Source organism: Prionailurus bengalensis, chromosome D1 (assembly GCF_016509475.1).
Source record: "Prionailurus bengalensis isolate Pbe53 chromosome D1, Fcat_Pben_1.1_paternal_pri, whole genome shotgun sequence".
NCBI classification, from domain to species: domain Eukaryota; kingdom Metazoa; phylum Chordata; class Mammalia; order Carnivora; family Felidae; genus Prionailurus; species Prionailurus bengalensis.
This window is the reverse complement of record NC_057346.1, coordinates 7431592-7451383: the sequence shown is the minus strand read 5'-3', so window position 1 is coordinate 7451383 and position 19792 is coordinate 7431592. Positions and strand designations below refer to the sequence as shown.

Here is a 19792-nt window from a genome sequence, read left to right as displayed (position 1 = left end):
CCACTGCAGGCAGGCACATGCAACTCATACGGGGAAACATCCTCCACCCCAGGTTCCTGGTGCAAGTGGCCAGGAGGGATATTGTTTCTGAGCCCTATGGGACATCTTCTATACAAGGGCACTCCTTCCAGGCTGGAAAAGGTAGGAAATTTACCTACCTTCTAATACAAAGAAACACACACAGAGTCAGGAAAATGAGGAGACAGAGGAATAGAGGAATATGCTCCAAATGAAAAAACAAGAAAAAGCCTCAGCAAAAGACCTTGATAAAACAGAGATAACTGATCCACCTGATAAGAAGTTCAAAGTAATGTTCACAAAGATGCTCACTGAACTCAGGAGAAGAATGGATGAATGCAGTGAGAACATCAAAGGAGACAGAAAATATAACAAAGTATCAGGCAGAAGTTACAGAGCTGAAGAATAATATCTAAACTGAAATGCACGCTAGAGGGGTTCAACAGCAGACTGGATAAAGCAGAAGGACACATCAGCAAGCTGAAATAGCAAACAATAGAATCCACCTAAATAGTGTAGCAAAAAGAAATTTTTATAAGAGAAGATATCTTAAAGGACCTTTGTGACAATATCAAGTGGAATAACATTTGCATTATAGGGGATCCAGGAGGAGAAAAGAGAGAAAGGGCCAGAAAACTATCTGAAAAAATAATGGCTGAAAACCTCCCTAATCTGAGGAAGGGAACAAAAATTCAGATCAAGGAAGCTGAGAGAGTTCCATAAGAGATGAATCCAAAGAGATCCACATCAAGACACATTATAGTTAAAATGGTAAAAGTAAGAGACTCTCTTCAACGAAGTGGCCAAGTGGCTCAGGGTTAGTGGCCTTGAGAATGAGCCCAGTGACACCACTGAGAATGTCAAGGCCCAAATCAAAGACAAGGAGGGTATCCTGCCTGACCAACAGCATCTGACTTTTGATTAGCGAATAGCTGGAGAATAACCACATTTGCTCAGACTACAATATCCAGAAAGAATCTACTCTGAGCTTGGTGCTTCATCTGAGGGGTGGCATCATTAATCCTTCCCTTTTCCAGCTAACCCAGAAAAGCAACTGCAACAAGATGATCTGTTTTCAATGCTATGCTTACCTGCACCCCTGTGCTGTGAATTGTCGCAAGAAGTGTGGACACACCAACAAACTGCACCCCCAAAAGAAGGTAAAACAAGGCCTCTCCACTGGCTCTTCCTTTGCCCACAGGGTAGTCTCCTGCCTGAGGCCCAAGGCCCTGGTGCCTTAATAAAGTTGCCCTTTCACTCTTTCATTGACTGGGGGTAGGGGTGGGGGAGTGTTAAAGATAGAGAAAATCTCAAAAGCATCAAGAATAAACACTTGTTAAGTACAATGGAAACCCCATAAGGCTTTCAGCAGAAATTCTGCTGGGGTAAGGAAGTGGCATGACATATTCAAAGTGCTTTTGAAAGGAAAAAATTTCCAACTAAGAAATTCTCTACTCAACACAGCATTCAGAATTAAAGGGGAGATTAAGAGTTTTCTAGATAAACAACAACTAAAAGTTCACCACCACTAAAATGGACCTACAAGATATGTTAAAGGAATTTCTAGGCTAAAAAGAAAGGACACTAATTAATAATAAGAAAATATATGAAAGTAAAAATTTCACAGGAAAAGGCGAATATATAGAAAAGACAGTGGATAGGAGTGCCTGTTGACTCAGTCGGTTGAGCATCCGACTTCAGCTCAGGTCATGATTTGACACTCTGTGAGTTCAAGCCCCACGTCGGGCTCTGTGCTGACAGCTCAGAGCCTGGAGCCCGCTTCAGATTCAGTGTCTCCCCCTCTCTCTGCCCCTCCCCTGCTCATGATCTGTCTCTCTCTGTCTCAAAAATAAATAGAAACATTAAAAAAAATTAAAAAAGAAAAAAAGAAAGACAAGACTGTGGATCAATCATTTATAAAGCAAGTAGGAAGGTTAAAAGATAATAGTGGTAAAACTAACAAAAACTACAATAATTAGTTAAGGATGCATAAAATAAAAAGATGTAAAATGTGATATCAAAATATAAAATGCAGGGGTGCCTGGGTGGTTCAGTTGGTTGAGCGACCAACTCTAGATTTTGGCTCAGGTCATGGTCTCACGGTTGCTGAGTTCAAGCCCCACACTGGGCTCTGTGCTGGCAGTGTGGAGCCTGCTTGGGATTCTCTCTTAGCCCCTCCCCAGCTTGCTCTCTCTCTCTCTCTCAAAGTAAATAAATAAAATTTAAAAAATTAAATATATTATATAATATACACACACACAATGCACACGGGGGGGATTAAAAACATATACTTTTTGGGGCACCTGGGTGGCGCAGTCGGTTAAGCGTCTGACTTCAGCCAGGTCACGATCTCGCGGTCCATGAGTTCGAGCCCCACGTCGGGCTCTGGGCTGATGGCTCAGAGCCTGGAGCCTGTTTCCGATTCTGTGTCTCCCTCTCTCTCTGCCCCTCCCCCGTTCATGCTCTCTCTCTGTCCCAAAAATAAATAAAAAACGTTGAAAAAAAAATTAAAAAAAAAAAACATATACTTTTTGGGGTACCTGAGTGACTCAGTTGGTTAAGTGTCCGACTCTAGGTCATGATCTTGCAGATCAAGCCCCACGTCAGGCTCTGCACTGGGAATGGAGCCTGCTTAAGATTCTCTTTCACTCTTCCTCTACCCCTCCCCTGCTTTTGCTCGCTCTTTCTCTCTCTCCAAATATAAACTTTTTTTGAATGTGTTCAAATTTAGGCCATCAACTCAAAAATCAACCATTCTATACAAAGGGTATTATATGTGAACTTCATGGAAGCAAAAATTTATAGTAAATACACACAAAAAAATGAGAAAAAAATCTAAACACTACAGAAAGCCTTCAAACCACAAGAAAAGAGAGAAAAATAAAGGAATAGAGGAACTAGAGAACAGTCAGAAAACAAAGAGAAAGGAATCCAAACCTAACACTAAAAAAATTCATCAACAACAAGGCAAGAGAGTAAGAAAAGAATGAACAAAGAACTACAAAAATAACCTGAAAACCATAAACAAAATGGCAGTAAGTATATATCTATCAATAATTAATTACTTTAAATGTAAAAAGACTAGATATTCCAATCAAAAAACAGAGTGGCTGAATGGATTAAAAACAAAATCAAAAAACAAGACTCATCTACATGCTACCTAAAAATTAACTAAGGAAGTAAAGACCACACAGACTGAAAGTGAAGGGATGGAGAAAGATATTCCAGGCAAATGGAAATGAAAGCTGGTGTAGTTAAACTCCTATCAGAAAAACAGACTTAGGGGCACCTGGGTGGCTCAGTTGGTTAAGCGTCCAACTTCGGCTCAGGTCATGATCTCACAGTTTGTGAGTTCAAACCCCACATTGGGCTCTGTGCTGACAGCTCAGAGCCTGGAGCCTGTTTCAGATTCTTTGTCTCCCTCTCTCTTTGCCTCTCCCCTGCTCATGCTCTGTCTCTCTCTCAAAAATAAATAAGCATTAAAAAATTAAAAAAAAAAAAAAGAAAAAAGAGAAACAAATTTAAAACAAATACTGTAATAAAAGACAAAGACCCACATAATGATACAGGGGTCAATCTATCAAGAATATATAACATTTATAAATATATATGCATCCAACATATGAGCACCAATGTATATAAAACAAGTATTAACAGACCTAACGGAAGAAAATGATAGCAATACAATAATAGGAACAGAGGACTATGACACCTCACTTCTATCAATGGTTAGATCATCCAGAGAGGAAATCAATACAGAAACACTAAGCTTAAATGATACATTAAACTAAATGAGCTTAGTAAATATAGATAGAACATTCTATCCAAAAGCAACAGAATACACAATCTTCTCAAGTACATATGGAACAGTCTTTAGGAGCGCTCAGATGTTAGACCACAAACAAGTCTCAATAAATTCAAAAATTTAAATCACCAAGCATCTTTTCCAATCACAATGGTATAAAGAAGAAAATGAGCAAAACCACAAAAACATAGGTTAAACAACATGCTAGTAAACAACCAATGAGTCACTGAAAAAAAAAATCAGAGGAGAAATAAAAAATTACCCAAAGACAAATGTAACAGAAATATGATATACCAAAATCTATGGGATACAGCAAAAGTAGTACTGACAGGGAAGTTCACAGCTATACAGGCCTACGTCAAGAAATGGAAAAAATCTCAAATAAACAATCTAACGTCACACCTAAAGCAACTAGAAAAAGAACAATAAATAAAGTTTATAGTTAGTAGAAAGAAGGAAATAATAAAGATAAGAGCAGAAATAAATGAAATAAAGACTAAAACAACAGAAAAGATCAATGAAACTAAGAGCTGGTTCTTTGAAAAGATCAACAAATTGATAAACCTTTAGCCAGCCTCATCAAGAAAAAAAAGAGAGGGGCTCAAAAAATAAAATCAGAAATGAAAGAGTAGTTGACAACTGATACCAGAGAAATACAAAGGACCCCAAGAAACTAATTATATGCCAACAAAGTAAACAATCTAGAAGTAATGGATAAATTCCTAGAAACACACAATCTTCAAGGAATGAATCACAAAGATACAGAAAATCTGAATTGACCAATTTCTAGTAAGGAAACTGAATCATTAAGCAAAACCTCCCAACAGACAAAGGCTCAGGACCAGATGGCTTCATTGGTGAGTTTTACCAAACATTTAAAGATTTAATGCCCACCCTTCTCAAATTCTTCCAAAAAACTGAACAGGAGAGAATGTTCCAGAACTCATTTTATAAGGCCACCATTACCCTGATTCAAAAACCAAAGGCACCACACAGAAAAGAAACTCACAGGCCAATATTCTTGATGAACATAGATGCAAAAATCCCCAACAAAATTTAGCAAGCCAAATTCAGCAATACATTAAAAGGATCACACACCATGCATGATCAAGTGAGATTTATTCTAGGGATACAAGAATGATTCAACATCTGCAACTCTATCAACAAGATACAACACTTTAATGAAATGAAAAATAAAAAATCAGATGATCATTGCAATCAATGCATAAAAAGCATTTGACAAAATTCAACATCCATTTATGATAAAAACTCTCATTCCAAGTGGGTATAAAGAGAATGTACCTCAACACAATAAAGGGCATATTGACAAACCCAAAGCTAGTATCATTCTCAATGGCAAAAAACCAAAAGCTATTCCTTTAAGATCAAGAACAAGACAACAATGCCTACTCTCACCACTTTTATTCAATATAGCACTTTTAGTGATATAGGCAAGAGAAATTAGGCAAGAAAAAGAAATAAAAGTCAGAAGTAGTAAGAACCAAAACAGAAAAAGGAAAACTGTCACTCTTTGCAGATGACATACTATAGAAAATCCTAAAGGATTTTCATCAAGAAGCTGTTAGAACTAATAAATACATTCAGCAAAGTGGTAGAACACAAAATCACTATATAGAAATGTGTGGCATTTCTACACACTAATGATGGACTGCTAGAAAGAGAAATTAAGAAAGCAATTTCATCTACAATTCCATCAAAAAGAATAAGATATGTACCTAGAAAAAACTTTTAACCAAGGAGGTGAAAGACCTAAATACTAGAAACTGTAAGATACCAATGAAAGAATTTGAAGAACACAAATAGATGGAAAGATATTCCATGCTCATGGATGGAAGAATTATTATTGTTAAAATGTCCATATAACCAAAGCAATCTATAGATTCAATGCAATCCCTATCAAAATTCTGATGGCATTTTTCACAGAAATAGAACAAATAATCCTAAAATTTGTATGGAACCATAAAGGATCCCAAAGAGACAAAGCAATCTTGAGAAAGAAGAACAAACCTGGAGGTATCATGCTCCCTAATTTCAATTACACTAAAAGTAACAGTATTACACTAAAAGTAATAGTAATCAAAACAATACCATTCTAACACAAAAATAGACACATGGGCCAATGGAATGGAACTAACACCTCCAAAGTAAACCCACATATATACGATTAGTTTGGGACAAAAGAATCAAGAACATACAATGGAGAAAGGACAGTCTCTCCAATAAATGGTGCTGGAAAAACTTGTCAGCCACAGCCACAAGCAAAAGAATAAAACTAGACCGCTATCTTACACTATACACAAAAATTAACTCAAAATGTATTACATATGTGAATAGAAGACTTGAAACCATAAAATTCCTACAGAAAAACTTATGCAGTAAGCTCCCTGACATCAATCTCTATGATGTGCTTGTAGATCTGACTCCAAAGGCAATTGAAACAAAAGCAAACGGTCTACATCAAACTAAAAAGCTTCTGCACAGCAAGGAAAACCATCAACAAAATGAAAAGGCAATCTACTGAATGGGAGAAGATAATCCCAGTAAGGGGCTACCATCCAAAATAGAGAACGTTTACAACTTGACAATAAAAAAAAATTAAACATAGCAGATCTGAATAGATCTTTTGTTCAAAGAAGAGAGAGAGATGCCCAAGAGACACATGAAAGGATATGCAACAACAGTAATCACTGCAATCAAATCACACCTCACCCCTGTAAAAACGGCTATTATCAAAAGAACAAGAAATAGCAAGTGTTGACGAAGATGTGGAGAAAAGGGAACCCCTGTACACAGATGGTGGGAATGTATACTGGTGCAGCCACTACGGAAAACAGTACAGAGATTCCTCAAAAATCCAAAACAGATCTACCATATGATGCAGCTTTTCCACTTTGGGTATTTATCCAAAGAAAACAAAAACACTAATTTGAAAAGGTATGTGCACCGCTATAGGTTCAGTGCAGCATTATTTACAATACGATACAGAAAAAACCTAAATGACCATCAAGAGATAAACGGATAAAGAACATGCAGTATAAACACACAACGGATTACTATTAGCCAAAAATAAGAACAAAATCTTGCCATTTGTGACAACATGGATGGACCCCGAGTGTATGATGCTAAGTGAAATAAGAGAAAGACAAGTAGTACATGATTTCACTCATATGTGCAAACAAACAAACAAACAAACAAACAAACAAAAGAATACTAAAGCAAGCTCAAAAGATTCAGAGAACAGAATGATGGTTACCAGAGGGGAAGGGAGTTAGGGGATAGGGGAAATGTGTAAAGGGGGTCAACTGTATGTTGATAGATGGTGACTAGACTTTGGTGGTAATTATTTTGTATCCCATATGAATGTTAAATAATAGTGTTGTACACCTGAAAGTAATATAATGTTACATGCCAATTTTACTTCAATTTAAAAAAATACTTACAATGGCAGAAACAGAAGTAAACAAAACCAAACAACACAAACGAAAAAACCTAAGCATGGGTACAATCTAGAATTCTAAAACGGGAGTGGATAAAAAAATTACAGTGTATAAATAATGGAATGCTATACAGTCATTAGTTATGAATCCATTCTACATGAAGTCATGTGAAATGAAGAAAAGGATCACCCTAAGAATATGTCCTTCTCAACAGTCTTCAGTGAAAACGAAGTTGCCATGTACCACACTCTGGGCAGCAGCCAAGAGAGCCCTCCTAGATGGTTCATTACCCTTGCTACATGGTTCTTGGCTTCTTGGCATCCAGGCCATTCATCCACCTTCTTAGAGATCTTAATACTCCTGAAACATGACAAAGTCCCAACTTTCAGTGAGTCACAGTTATTCAGTGGGTGGCTAAATGACAGAGAAACAGAAAGCATAGAGCAAAAACTGGGACTGTACGTAAGGTCAAGCTGGGAGCCTCCTAAACCTCCTTAGCCTAAACCTAAACCTCCTAAATTTCCAAATACATCTTCCCCATCCTAAGCCCCACCCCAGAAAATAACACCTTCCTTTCTCAATGGGTAGCACCCTTTCCCCTGTAAGTCCCAAGATAAAGGATACTGCTTTCCCCCACACCCAACCCAACAATCTGCCTTACAAATTTCTCCATTCATGCTACACACCGCTCAGGATATTCTGTTGGGTTTTGTTTTTAGGGCAATGTCAAAAAGGAGAAAGATAAAATGAACACAACTTAAAGAGAGTAAAACTAAATTAAATTAACTTCTTGTCAACCACAATTCATGTTGAGTTCTAGTCAAAGCCCTATGAAATTCAATAGTTCATAGAACTTTGTACTTCACAAATAAGAAGAGATGATGGAGATTTTCCCTTGAAAGTTGCTAGGCATATTACAATCAGGGATAAATCTCTTGAAGTTAAAAAGAGTAAAAGAAAAGAATGGCAGGCACACAATAAAGTCAATATATCATTAAGCTGAGCTGACTTCTTTCCCCATCTGCCACCCACAACTGGATCCACCAACGAACAGGGATTCAAGTAAATGGAAACTGCAGTCAATAGTATTTTTCTTTTCATAATCACCTAGACCCTGAGGGGGAAAAAAAAATTTTTTTAAATAACCCTCCCCTAGATTCAACACCGACAATTCTTCTAAAATTCATATAAAATACGTAATGTGCCATACCCAGTCCCAACCAAAAACAGTTAAAAAGAAATGAAAATGCTTTCCAGGCACTTTCCTTGCCCAGAAATTCATTTCTGAGTCATATACATTTCTACTGCAGGTGGAGAGCATTTCACATATTACAAAGCCGACTGTTAAGTCTTAACAGAAAAGTTGCAAAGCAAGATTTACTGAAGAAATATCATAAAACAACATGAGAAGAAACCATACAGATTAACGTGGATCACCTCCTTCATGCAGGACAGAACTCTTAAAGAAATGCAAGTTCACTCAAAAACAGAAAACTAACATGGAACACAGTTAAATTTTTTTTTTAATGTTTATTTATTTTTGAGAAAGAAAGAGCACTTACCGGGGGATGGGCAGAGAGAGAGGGAGACAGAATCTGAAGCAGGTTCCAGGCTCTGAGCTGTCAGCACAGAGCCCGACGCAGGGCCGAACCCACGAACCGCAAAATCATGACCTGAGCCGAAGTCGGCTGCTCAACCAACGAAGCCACTCAGGAGCCCCAAAATGGAACACAGTTTAAAAATAAAACAAAACCTCAAACAAATTAAAAAACTGATAAAAATCCTTCATCAATCTTTTGATGCAGAGCTGTATCACACAAGCCAAAAAGAACAGCTCCTGAGAGTAGATGTAACAACTGTTTACTCTGCATAGGAAAAGGCATCAATCCATATAGAAGTTATCATGTCTAAATTATGGCAATAGTCTCAGTACAAATTAAAGATGTAATGGGTCTTATGTCACCCAGAATAATCTAACAAACACTCCACTGATATAACAATTCTTTATAAAGCAACCTGCCATGGCCAGGGACGGTGGTCTGTGAAGAAAACACTGAAATATTAGGCAGTAAAAGTCTAACCACAACCTTTTTCTCTTTCCTTTTTTTTTTTTTTTTTTGAAAAAGGTTAAGATTATAAATATTAAAAACTTAATTTGACTGGATAATGAATATCTTGAACACCCCAGTTGCTTCTTTTTCATCGTATTCACTACTTTGCAGATTTTCATCATTAGCAATTCACATGAAGATGGCCATAAACCAAACATGATGAATGCTACCAGATATACAAAAATTAATCTTATATTACATGCTCAGAACCAAATCTCTCAGCTTGTTAGGCACAGCTAAAAGGAACAATGTTATTGAAAGAAGAGTTCAACTGGAATACAGTTAAAGATACTGTTGCCTCACTCTTTAGAAGGGCAAGCTACCTTCTCTGGCTCGGGTAAGACTTCAAGCTTCCTTCAGGTTTAGCTTAGATGTCACTCCCTTCAGGAAGCTCTTCTAGATTCACCAAGCCCAGGTTAGACACCACTTGCTCTCTGTGCTCATCCCCTACTTACCCTGCTCCCTACTGCCTCCTCCAGGGCACAGATCACAGCAGGTATCCACCACATTTTTTGTAATTATATGCAGAGCTGTCTGTAACCTCTGCTGAACTAAAAACTGTGACAGCAGGAAAGGGATTTTTTATGCTTTATCCTCTGTACCTGCACTCACTACGCCTGGCACATGATAACTTACTAAACAATTCTTAGGTGAAATAATAGACGGAAGAAATATTACAACAAGCTGGAGATTAACAGGTAAGTGGACATTTTTAATTCTTAAATAAGTAGAATGTGATTGAAATAGTACAGAAGGTTTGTACTCCAGTTCTCGGCACCACATATAGAACATGGCCAAATATTTTTATTGTGAAAGCAGTATAAATACATTGTATATACAGCCTGTTGGGGAGATAAATTTAAAAAAATCACTTAGTAGCACAAAAACAATTATAATATTTGAGGTCTTTCTTCCTCTGAAATCTTTACCTTTCTTCCTCTGTATCAAAACTCACTAGAGGCAAGAACATGGTTCTGTGCAGTTCCTAGAAGACCACTGCATTCTATGATGTCACAAAGTCCCCTGCAGCAAAGGGCTAGGTCTCCTACCAAACTGTTCTATTATAGCAACAACAACAACAACAACAACAACAATGACGACCATGACAGATGCTAACACACTGCAGTAACTCTACCTATGCTAATTCCACGGTTAGGAGGAACCAGAAGGAAAGCTACAGGGTAAAACACAGCTTGGGCCAATGTGTAAGAAGGAAAGAGGAGGAAAGAAAACACACCGCGTCAAAGCAAGCTTTCTCTTCTCCGTTTTCAAAAGTAGCACACAAAAGCTTAGAGCCTCTGATGGAGTTCTGGCTGCTGCTGCTGAGCCAGTTGACGTTCGTCTGTACCATGAGGTACAGTACTGTTCCTCCTATTTCACAACTCTCTTTCTGAGGATAAATGAGCTACTAATGAGAGCATTCTTAGAGCTCCTTCAAAGGAACTCAAGGTCACATTACTTTCATTGTCCCTGGGATCATATTTATTAAGAGGTCTCTCTTTGTCATTCTAATTTAAAGGAGCCAAATCTTGTACATCAGTATGCCTTGGGAATCAGTGGTAGAGCTGACAATTTTGATAATTCTACAGAGGGTTAAGGATGGTTTAAATTCTGCACTGTGCACTGTGCTGAGAAGACGGAGGTACACTATTTAAAACACTATCACGCCTCCCTGAGGAAGAATTAGTGACCCCAGATTCAGTCATTCCCCACTACATTGGGCTCTCTTTTGCCTATTTCCTACTGACTTAAGTGTCTTTCCATGTAGAGAGACAAAAGTGTTACTCATGCTGAATATTTATGGGTGTCAGTGAAGTGAAGGAAAAAGAAATACCCAGAGGAAACTTTCAAAGAAACTAGCTCATGCTATTTACTTTGAGACTAATAGCCATTTTCTAATTGGTGCTATCTGGTCCCATAAAAGTAAATTCGTATTGGAAAATGCAAAGTTAATAACCAAGGAATAACCTACTGGGAGAGAGAAGATGACCAAGAAGCTGAAACACTCACTGTTCCTGCAATTATTGAGCTGAGGTTAGAAGAGCGCAGCAAATAAAACCTGGGAACATGCCAGGAGAGCCCTCTAAAGCTGACATCACAAAATCCTAGCATCTATTCTTGTTTATGAGAGGCAAAGGAAAAAAGACGCAGCCGAATTGGAGCAAGACAGTAAAAGTGCATTAGTGCTATTAGTATAAATAGCAGTAGCAACGGCAATTACTACTGTCAAAACTGTAGTGTATATGGATTTACTTGCGAATACTTTTATTTATCTAAAAACAATCCTGGTTTTACTTTACACTACCTTTATTCATTTTCACGGAGGTCATTTTAACAGAGAAGGGAAGAGGGAGAAAAACGGAAGTAGAGCATAAATAGGAATTTCACGCATAGGCTGTTACTTGTAACTACCCCACATCCTGTCTTTGTTCAAGAATGGCAAATTGGTTTTTCCTTGGGTAGGAATCCCAGCAGACTGATACAGGCCATACTGCTTGGGCTAAATGGAAAGGGATATATCCTAGATGGGGCATGGAGAGATCAACCACCAGTAATATGGACCTGTCATCCTGGGTCTAGTGCAGTGGGACATGTTGCTCCTTGAGGGATATGCGGCAATGTCTGAAAATATTTCTGGTTGTCCCAACTGGAGAAGCACTGGGGCAGTACTGGTGGTAGAGGCCAGGGAAGATGCTTAACAGTCCACAATCACTCCCAACCCACCAAAACAAAGAACTATCTGGGCCATAATGTCAGTAATGTTGGAAGCTGGGAAACCACAATTTAGTCAAACCTACCCTACAGTTAGTTCATGGATCAAGTCTTTACCCAAATGACACAAAACTGAGGAAGCTACCCATCCTAATGCTGGGATAATTCTATACAATTTCACTGGAGTATTAGATCTACAGAGTCGATGTGATTTACATAGGTTATGCTGATCTGCCCCTAACTTAGTATTGTGATCACAGATTATTTTATCCCTTAAAGCCTTGGTTTCTTCATCTACAAGAAGAGAGCATTAGACTAGATAATCACTGTTATCATAAACAAAAACAAAACTGCTGGTAAGTTCCTTAGTCCTTGTTGATGATACTCTTCAACAAAAGACGATTTTTCTTCAGTTTAAGACAAGTTTGCCAATTCCTTTCAATCCCTGTTAAAGCAGACTTACTAGCTGTGCCCAAAATTAAAACTATTTTAATTTTCATTGAATGCTTAATTATTTTCCATATGAACATTCTTCTTTGAGATGCTTTGGCATCTCAGGGTATTCTGACCTTCTTTTCCCTCACTATTACACTATCTGAACTTGGCTGCTCCAACGGTCTATTCTATCATCTCCTGTATCATTTAAACTATTAGGGCCAATCATATAGCTGCTTATAATTATACTTCTCTTTTTTCACTCTATAAATCTCCTTTATCAGTCAATTAATTGATTCAAATACTTCAGGGCCTTCGTTGTGCCTATGACCATAACACTGGACACAGGAGTAGAGGCAAGAGCTGCATGTGTTGGTACAAAAGACAGTTTCTACCTCTGAGGCATTTACAGGCTAAGAGGATGAAACACGTGAAGCTATTAGAGAACAAGTCGTATTAACGAGGTGGTAGCAGGGCAATGTCACTACGAGGGTAAGAAATGCCAGAAAAATGAAATGAAATTTCTACTGCACACAGATTAAGGATGACCCAGAAGCTATCATAAAAAATGTTAGGAAAAAAACTTCAAAGGTTGGTTCTGTGTTTTAAAGGTATGTTAGACAGATATACAAAATATGTTGAACAACAAACTGTAAGAACCAATGAATGTTCTCTCCAGAAAGTAAAATTATTCAGAAACAGTTCCAAGTTAAAGACGAGACAACATGCCCAAAATGAAGTGACTTGCGCCAAGCCTCATATCAGCAAACCAAGATATTTAACCTACTTGCAGCTTCAGTCTCTCCTAGGAATGTGACCGATAGCCAGTCAATATGGAATCACCCGGTCAGCACTAGTGAGGTCATCTGCCCAAAAGACCATTTCCATCCCCAACAGGAAGGTGACCTTGTCTGAAATAATCCACTCTTCGATTAAAAAAAAAAAAAAATTCCTTTTCCTGCTCTCCTCTACCTATACCTTTCATTTTTTAAAGCCCTTTGGAGGATCTCTGTATCTGCTAATGGGATGCTGCCTGATTCATGAATTGTTGAGTAAATCCATTAAAATCTTTAAATTTTACTCAACTGAATTCTCTTTTAAAAGAAATTAATCATGTCAAACCATACATGTTGAGTTAGATCACATCTATCAAAATGGAGATCCCACAAACCAACTCTGAAAAAGGGACATTTATTTTAGAACATAAGGGACAGCACACTTAACCATACTGATAGTTCATCAAGGTCTCAACATGTATACCAAGGAACTTTCTGAAGCAAAGTATGCATATTCACCCTCAAAGCTCAATATCAGCACTATGCCCTAAAATGAAGTTATTTAACCCTTATGACACACGTTTAAATATTTTTTTAAATCATAATCAAATTATTTTCACCTCTGGTGCCTCTTGTGGTATTGAAACTGCTATGTCCACTACCTAGTCTGCTATTATGTCCCCTACCCAGTTGTCCAAAGGCTGATATCTCAAGTTTCTGGTATCACTTAGACTACACTTTAGATGTCATTTCAGTATTATAAAAATAATTCTATGTTTAAACGAACACAAGAGCAAAATAAAGATTAACTCTGAAATGTCCCCTGTCAGCACCATCTCCTTAGAGGATAATCTTTTTTTGAGATTTTTTCATAATGGTGTTACTCAAAACCATATTCTAGCTCTTTGTGGCCTCTCTCTCCAACTCCAAAATCTCCAGCTAGTGGTCAAGCTTTCCTTCAATCTGTCATGACTTCATCTGTCATTAGTGTCTCCCTTCTGCCTAAAGAGGCTCATTGGCTTAGAATGTCCATGAAGTGTAGTGCCCGCAACTTTTAAATCAATGCAATCTCAATTTAATCTAGTACGCAGTACTATGAAAACAAATGCTGAGCAAATCACACTATTATTCAACTGATCACATTCCATCTGTTTTTGGCATGGTCGCAAATAAATCCACATTGCAAATGAACAGATTTTAAATTGAGAGGACTGGTCAAGCACTGTTTATGTTTAAGTTTTCCATTGTTCTATGTATTTGTTACTTAATTTTATATCAAAGAATATGAAAGTATAACTGCTCTTTTTCAAAATTCAGAGAGAATTTTTAATAACACTCTCAAGAGTCCTTTGACAGTGAATCGAAATAAAATTCTGCCTCTGTTTGCATTAAATATACCCTAGTGCATCCAGTACTTATGCATAAAGGATCCAGAAGGAGAAAGACGGGAAGAATAGAGAAAGAAAAAAACAACTCTTATTAAAACACTCTTACAACTAACAGTGATTACAGAAATAATAAGAGAGCCCCTAAAATAATGAGAAGACTACACGACGTTGGTTTCTACACACCTTTGGATTCAAAGGAGAAGAGTCACATATTTCGTGCTACTAGAAGTAAAAACATACCTAATTTTATTCTCTGTATCGTCACTGTCCGATTCTTCAGAGCTTCTGTACTTATCTGGATCTGGAAGTGTGCTTGGATCAAATCCATCATCATCATCATCATCACTCCAATCCAGAAAAGCTTCCTCTTCATCTCTGGCCTAAGAAAACACAAGGGAAATTGTGGTTTAAGAAAACAGCTGATGAATAATCAAGTCTTATTTCTAGACCCAAATAAATACTTCTCTAATTAAGAGCCTTAAATTGAAGCCTTCTATTCTGGTGAAAGCCTCTATGTGACTTTCCGAATGATAATCATTTGCAAAGAGAAAGAAACCCCATGTCATTTCAAAATTACAATGAAAATATGGTTCAGAAAGTAAATTACCATTAAGTCCCTTAAGCACAACATGAGAAAAATTTTATTTTTCACAGAACTTAATTGTCAAAGAAATAAAGTATAAATAAAGTATAAATAAAGTTGTCTTAGTGCTCCTGTTCACACACAAGTGAATTTCAAACTTCCCAAAAATATTATGTGAAAATATAAAAGGCCAGAAGAGAAGGTACAGGAACTCCTTTGTTGTCTGATGGCCTTATGACCACAGTAATCTAAGTGTTAAAATTAACAATCAGGTCTATATAAGCTCATTAATAACGAGTGTTCTAAATTCCAATATAAGTATGAAGTCACTAAAAACAATGGAAAAGGAGAGAAATACCAAGAGACAGGAAATGCAGTAATACATGGAAGAGGTTGGGAATAATTCAGTTTCATGCAAGCAGGTACGTAGGTGGGCTTTTTTTGCTTTTATTTTATAGTGGGTTATTTTTGTCAAAGAACAAAGTAATATAATGTTAAAATAAACTTACTACACGTTTATGTAATGACCACCCTTATAGAAAATTTATTTCTGGCACACTGTGCTTCTTGTCTACTCGGTTACAAAACCAAGCATCGCCACATGCATTTAACAGATTATAAGTAGGACTAAAAAAAAATTCTGGATGAAATTCTCTCCGTTACCATCTTTATAATTCTTCTTCACACCATGTGAGACAAACGTCAATGATTCTGTTTTCAAATGTTTAATGTTCTTTCCCAGAAAGTGAATAACAACTCAGAATAGCACAGCAAGTGAGGGTGCAGGCCGCCATAGAGGCCCTCTAACACTTTCTGAACATCTCTCCCTTGATAACCTCTAAACACAACAAAAGGAAGAAGAAGAAAAAAAATGAAGGATTAGTCACCACTGCAAAAGGCCCCTGCTGCTTTCCTGGTAACTCTCCCTGCTGACAATAACAGGTCTGAAAAAAATATGTCAAAATTGGGGAGGGTTGTCATCAGAAGCAGTAAGCAGCATCCTCCACAGCAGACTATATGGTTTACTTGAAAATAATCAAGGATATCAACAAAAAGTGAATATCATCATATGCTCAAAAACACTAATCTCCTGGGCTACAAGATCTTTCCAATTTTCCAGTCGGATGCTCTCAAAGGAATTTGAAGACAGAGCAAACTCAAAACGACTCTCAACTTTTCGGGCTTAGGACACCTTTACACTTAATAAGTATGAAAGACTCCAAAGATCTTCTGTGAACGTGGATTATTTACTGTATTAGAAATTAAGATTTAAAAAAACTAATTTAAAAGTAACAATAAAATTACTACATATTAACATAAGTGGCATATTTTATGAAAAACAGCCATAATTTCCCACAACAAAGGAACACTGTTTTATATTTTTGCAAGTTTCTTTAATAACCAGTTTAAAAGAAGACACCAGGAGGCCCAAATGTATTCTGTCTTCACAGTGTATTGTTCCAGGTCAAGTATATGAAGAAAATCCAGTCTCTCTGAGATAGGAAAGGGAGGAGTCATTTAATAGCCTTTCCAGGTAAATGCACTTGACTTTTCTTTGATAACACAAACCCTGGTGAGTACTTTTTTTTTTTTTTTTTTTTGAGAGAGAGAGAGAGCGAGCAAGCATGAGCAGGGAAGAGGGGCAGAGGGAAAGAAAGATGGGAAAGGGTCAGAGAGAGAGAGAGAGACGGAGGGAGAGAGAGAGAGAGAATGATTATGAACTTTAAGCAGGCTCCATACTCATCGTGAAGCCTGAGGCATGGCTCAATTCCACAACCCTGGGATCATGACCTGAGTTGAAATCAAGAGAATGGTCAAGCACCTGAGTCCTGAGGCACTCCAGTTCTTAACAAATAGTTGTAATGCAGAATCTGAAGCCATTCTGTACTATTACATTAAAATCCATTGGTCTACTTTTCACTTTGAACATATCCTTTACCAGTGAATGATTGCATAACATCATGCATCAGCTATTTGGAAAATACTGGTTCAATGAAGTACGCAGATCTTCCTTACATGGATCTTGAAATGTTGACACGTTTTATTATACAATATTTTTTTAGGTCACATTTGTTAATATCACAGTGATATCATAAGAAGAGCCTTGCAAAAAAAGTATGGGGAAGCTACTGGTGGATACAAGCTTTCCAAAATATTTTCTTCATATTTTATGGTTAATAGCAAATATTTTTGATTTTTCCCTTGAAATGCAAGCAAGAAGTATCATTTTCCTCGGGTTGCTTTCAAACACTTCTCTTCATCACAGAGTTTTACCATATTATGTCTGGGGCAAGGTGTTCTTTGTGTTCATCTTTCTTGGGGCTCTGCAAGCTTCTTGGATCTATCATTTCATGTTTTTCACTAAATTTGGGAAAATTTTGGCCGTTATTTCTTCAAATATTTGTATGCCTCTTTGTCATCTCTCCTTCCATGATTGCAAGGACACGTATATTGGCCTACTTCACAGTTCTCTGAGCTTTTGTTCACTTTTCTTCAATTTTTTTGTGTGTTTTTGTTTTGTTTTTAAGATTTTATTTTTAAGAAATTTCTACACCGAATGTGGGGCTCGAACCCACAACCTGGAGATCAAGAATCACACACTCTACCAACTGAGCTAGCCAGGCACCTATCTTACTACTCTTTGGACAGGGTCATTTCTACCCTGTCTTCAGGTTTGCTATTCCTTTCTTCCGATATTTCCAAAGTACTTTTGAAGCCATCCAGCAATTTTTTTTTAAAGTACTTCAGTTCTAGAACTTCCAAGTTTGTTGTTGTTGTTGTTGTTGTTGTTGTTGTTGTTGTTTAATTTTATTTTTGAGAAAGAGACAGAGTGCAAGCTGGGGAGTAGCAGAGAGAGAGAAAGAGACAGAATCTGAAGCAGGCTCCAGGCTCTGAGCTAGCAGCGCAGAGCCCAATGTGTGGCTTGAACTCAAAGACTGTGAGATCATGACCTGAACCAAAGTCAGATACCCAACCGACTAAGACACCCAGGTGCCCCAAGTTTGTTTTGTTTAAAACATAGTTTCCATTGCTCTGAGATCATCTCTCTGCTTATTCATTCATACTATACTTTCCTTTAATTCTCTGAACATACCTTAATTCCTGAACATATTTAAAATAGCTGCTTTGAAATCTTTGCTTAATTCAAATCTGGCCTAATCGTTTCTTTGAATGCCTTTCTCTTCAGTATGGATCACATTTTCCTGCCTAACTCTATCTCTAGTATTTTTGTAGAAAAATAGACATGGCTGATATGGAAATTGAATTCTGTCCCAGTTTTTCTGAGGACTACTGGATTTATAGTCTATTAGGCAGTTATCTTACTTGGATTCAAACCACAAACTCCAACTCAGGGTGCTCGGCTGCTTATATCTCTGTATTGTCCTTATGGCTTCCAATTGCTACTTTTTTAGCCTGGCTTCCTATGAGCCTATAAAATGTGACACTCAGCCAAGGATTTAAGCAGAGTTAGGCTCACTCTCTCTATGGTTTCCTTGTGGGTGGGAATAACTCTAATTTCACCTGCTCTGTGGGCATGAGACCTATGCTCTGACACTTCAAGCAGAATATTTCATTTAACTGCATTTTAACATCTAATACCATTTAATATGCTCTTTTAGCATTTATTATAAAGCACGTGGCCATAAGATATCTATAACAGGAGAAAGAAATTAGACAGTGAGACTCAGTATAAATATCTCATTCAATACTGCAGCGTACAGACTTAACTATTTGAAGGAAAATACTCAGAATGATGAAAGTTTGTGTTAATATAACTCTTCCAATTAACAACATTTGGGTTCTGCTGCTTCCTGATTTATAAGACAATCACAGCATTGATGCCTATACCATACTGTCTGTACTGCAATGACACCTTAATTCATGACAATGTCAGATGAATTTAAGTTCACAATCACTCCTTTCAGAAAACACAATTTCAAACTACTAGAAATGTAGGGATGATGGAAAAAAAGGCATTTTTATATTGATCTTTCTTATTTGGCTCATTCTTTGTATAGTCAGAAATACAGAACTATAAATCTGTAATATGAAAATATGTGCTTCTTTGATGCCTTCAATTTATTAAAAACTAAACAAAAACATTATCATTTACAACAAATACAAAGCATAAATAAAAGTCACTAGGAGTAGTGCCATAATGAAAACATTCTGGAGAAAAGTACTTTCTCGTGTCTTTCTCGCGAGGTCTAGTTTAGAAGTATGCTCCTTCTAGGCATAGAAGGTAGCAAAAAAAAAAAAAAAAAAAAGATGTAGCTGATTTTGTCTTTCTTTGTGGTTCCACAAATCATTTAAAAGAATATTTATAAAAAAGGCACTATACTCATTTTTACCTCCTTTTGGGTTCACCTTTGTGAGAACACAAATACTCTGATGTACCCCTGTGTGTTAGGACCCCATGGCTAGAAACTTATGGCAAAGGGAATGTTTAAGCATTTTAGTAGGAAAGTAATTAAATCTTTTCCTTAGAAATGCTACACCTTGACA

At 37.2% G+C, this 19792-nt stretch overlaps 1 protein-coding gene across 1 annotated transcript in view; it reads right to left on the bottom strand.

The window, feature by feature from the left end:
- The window catches only part of DDX10 (DEAD-box helicase 10), a 281218-nt gene that overhangs the window by 21252 nt on the left and 240174 nt on the right, over positions 1-19792 (bottom strand). Inside the window, exon 17 of the mRNA XM_043579268.1 lies at positions 14944-15083. Coding sequence (XP_043435203.1) covers positions 14944-15083 — 140 coding nt within the window. The remainder of the gene's footprint in view (positions 1-14943; positions 15084-19792) is intronic.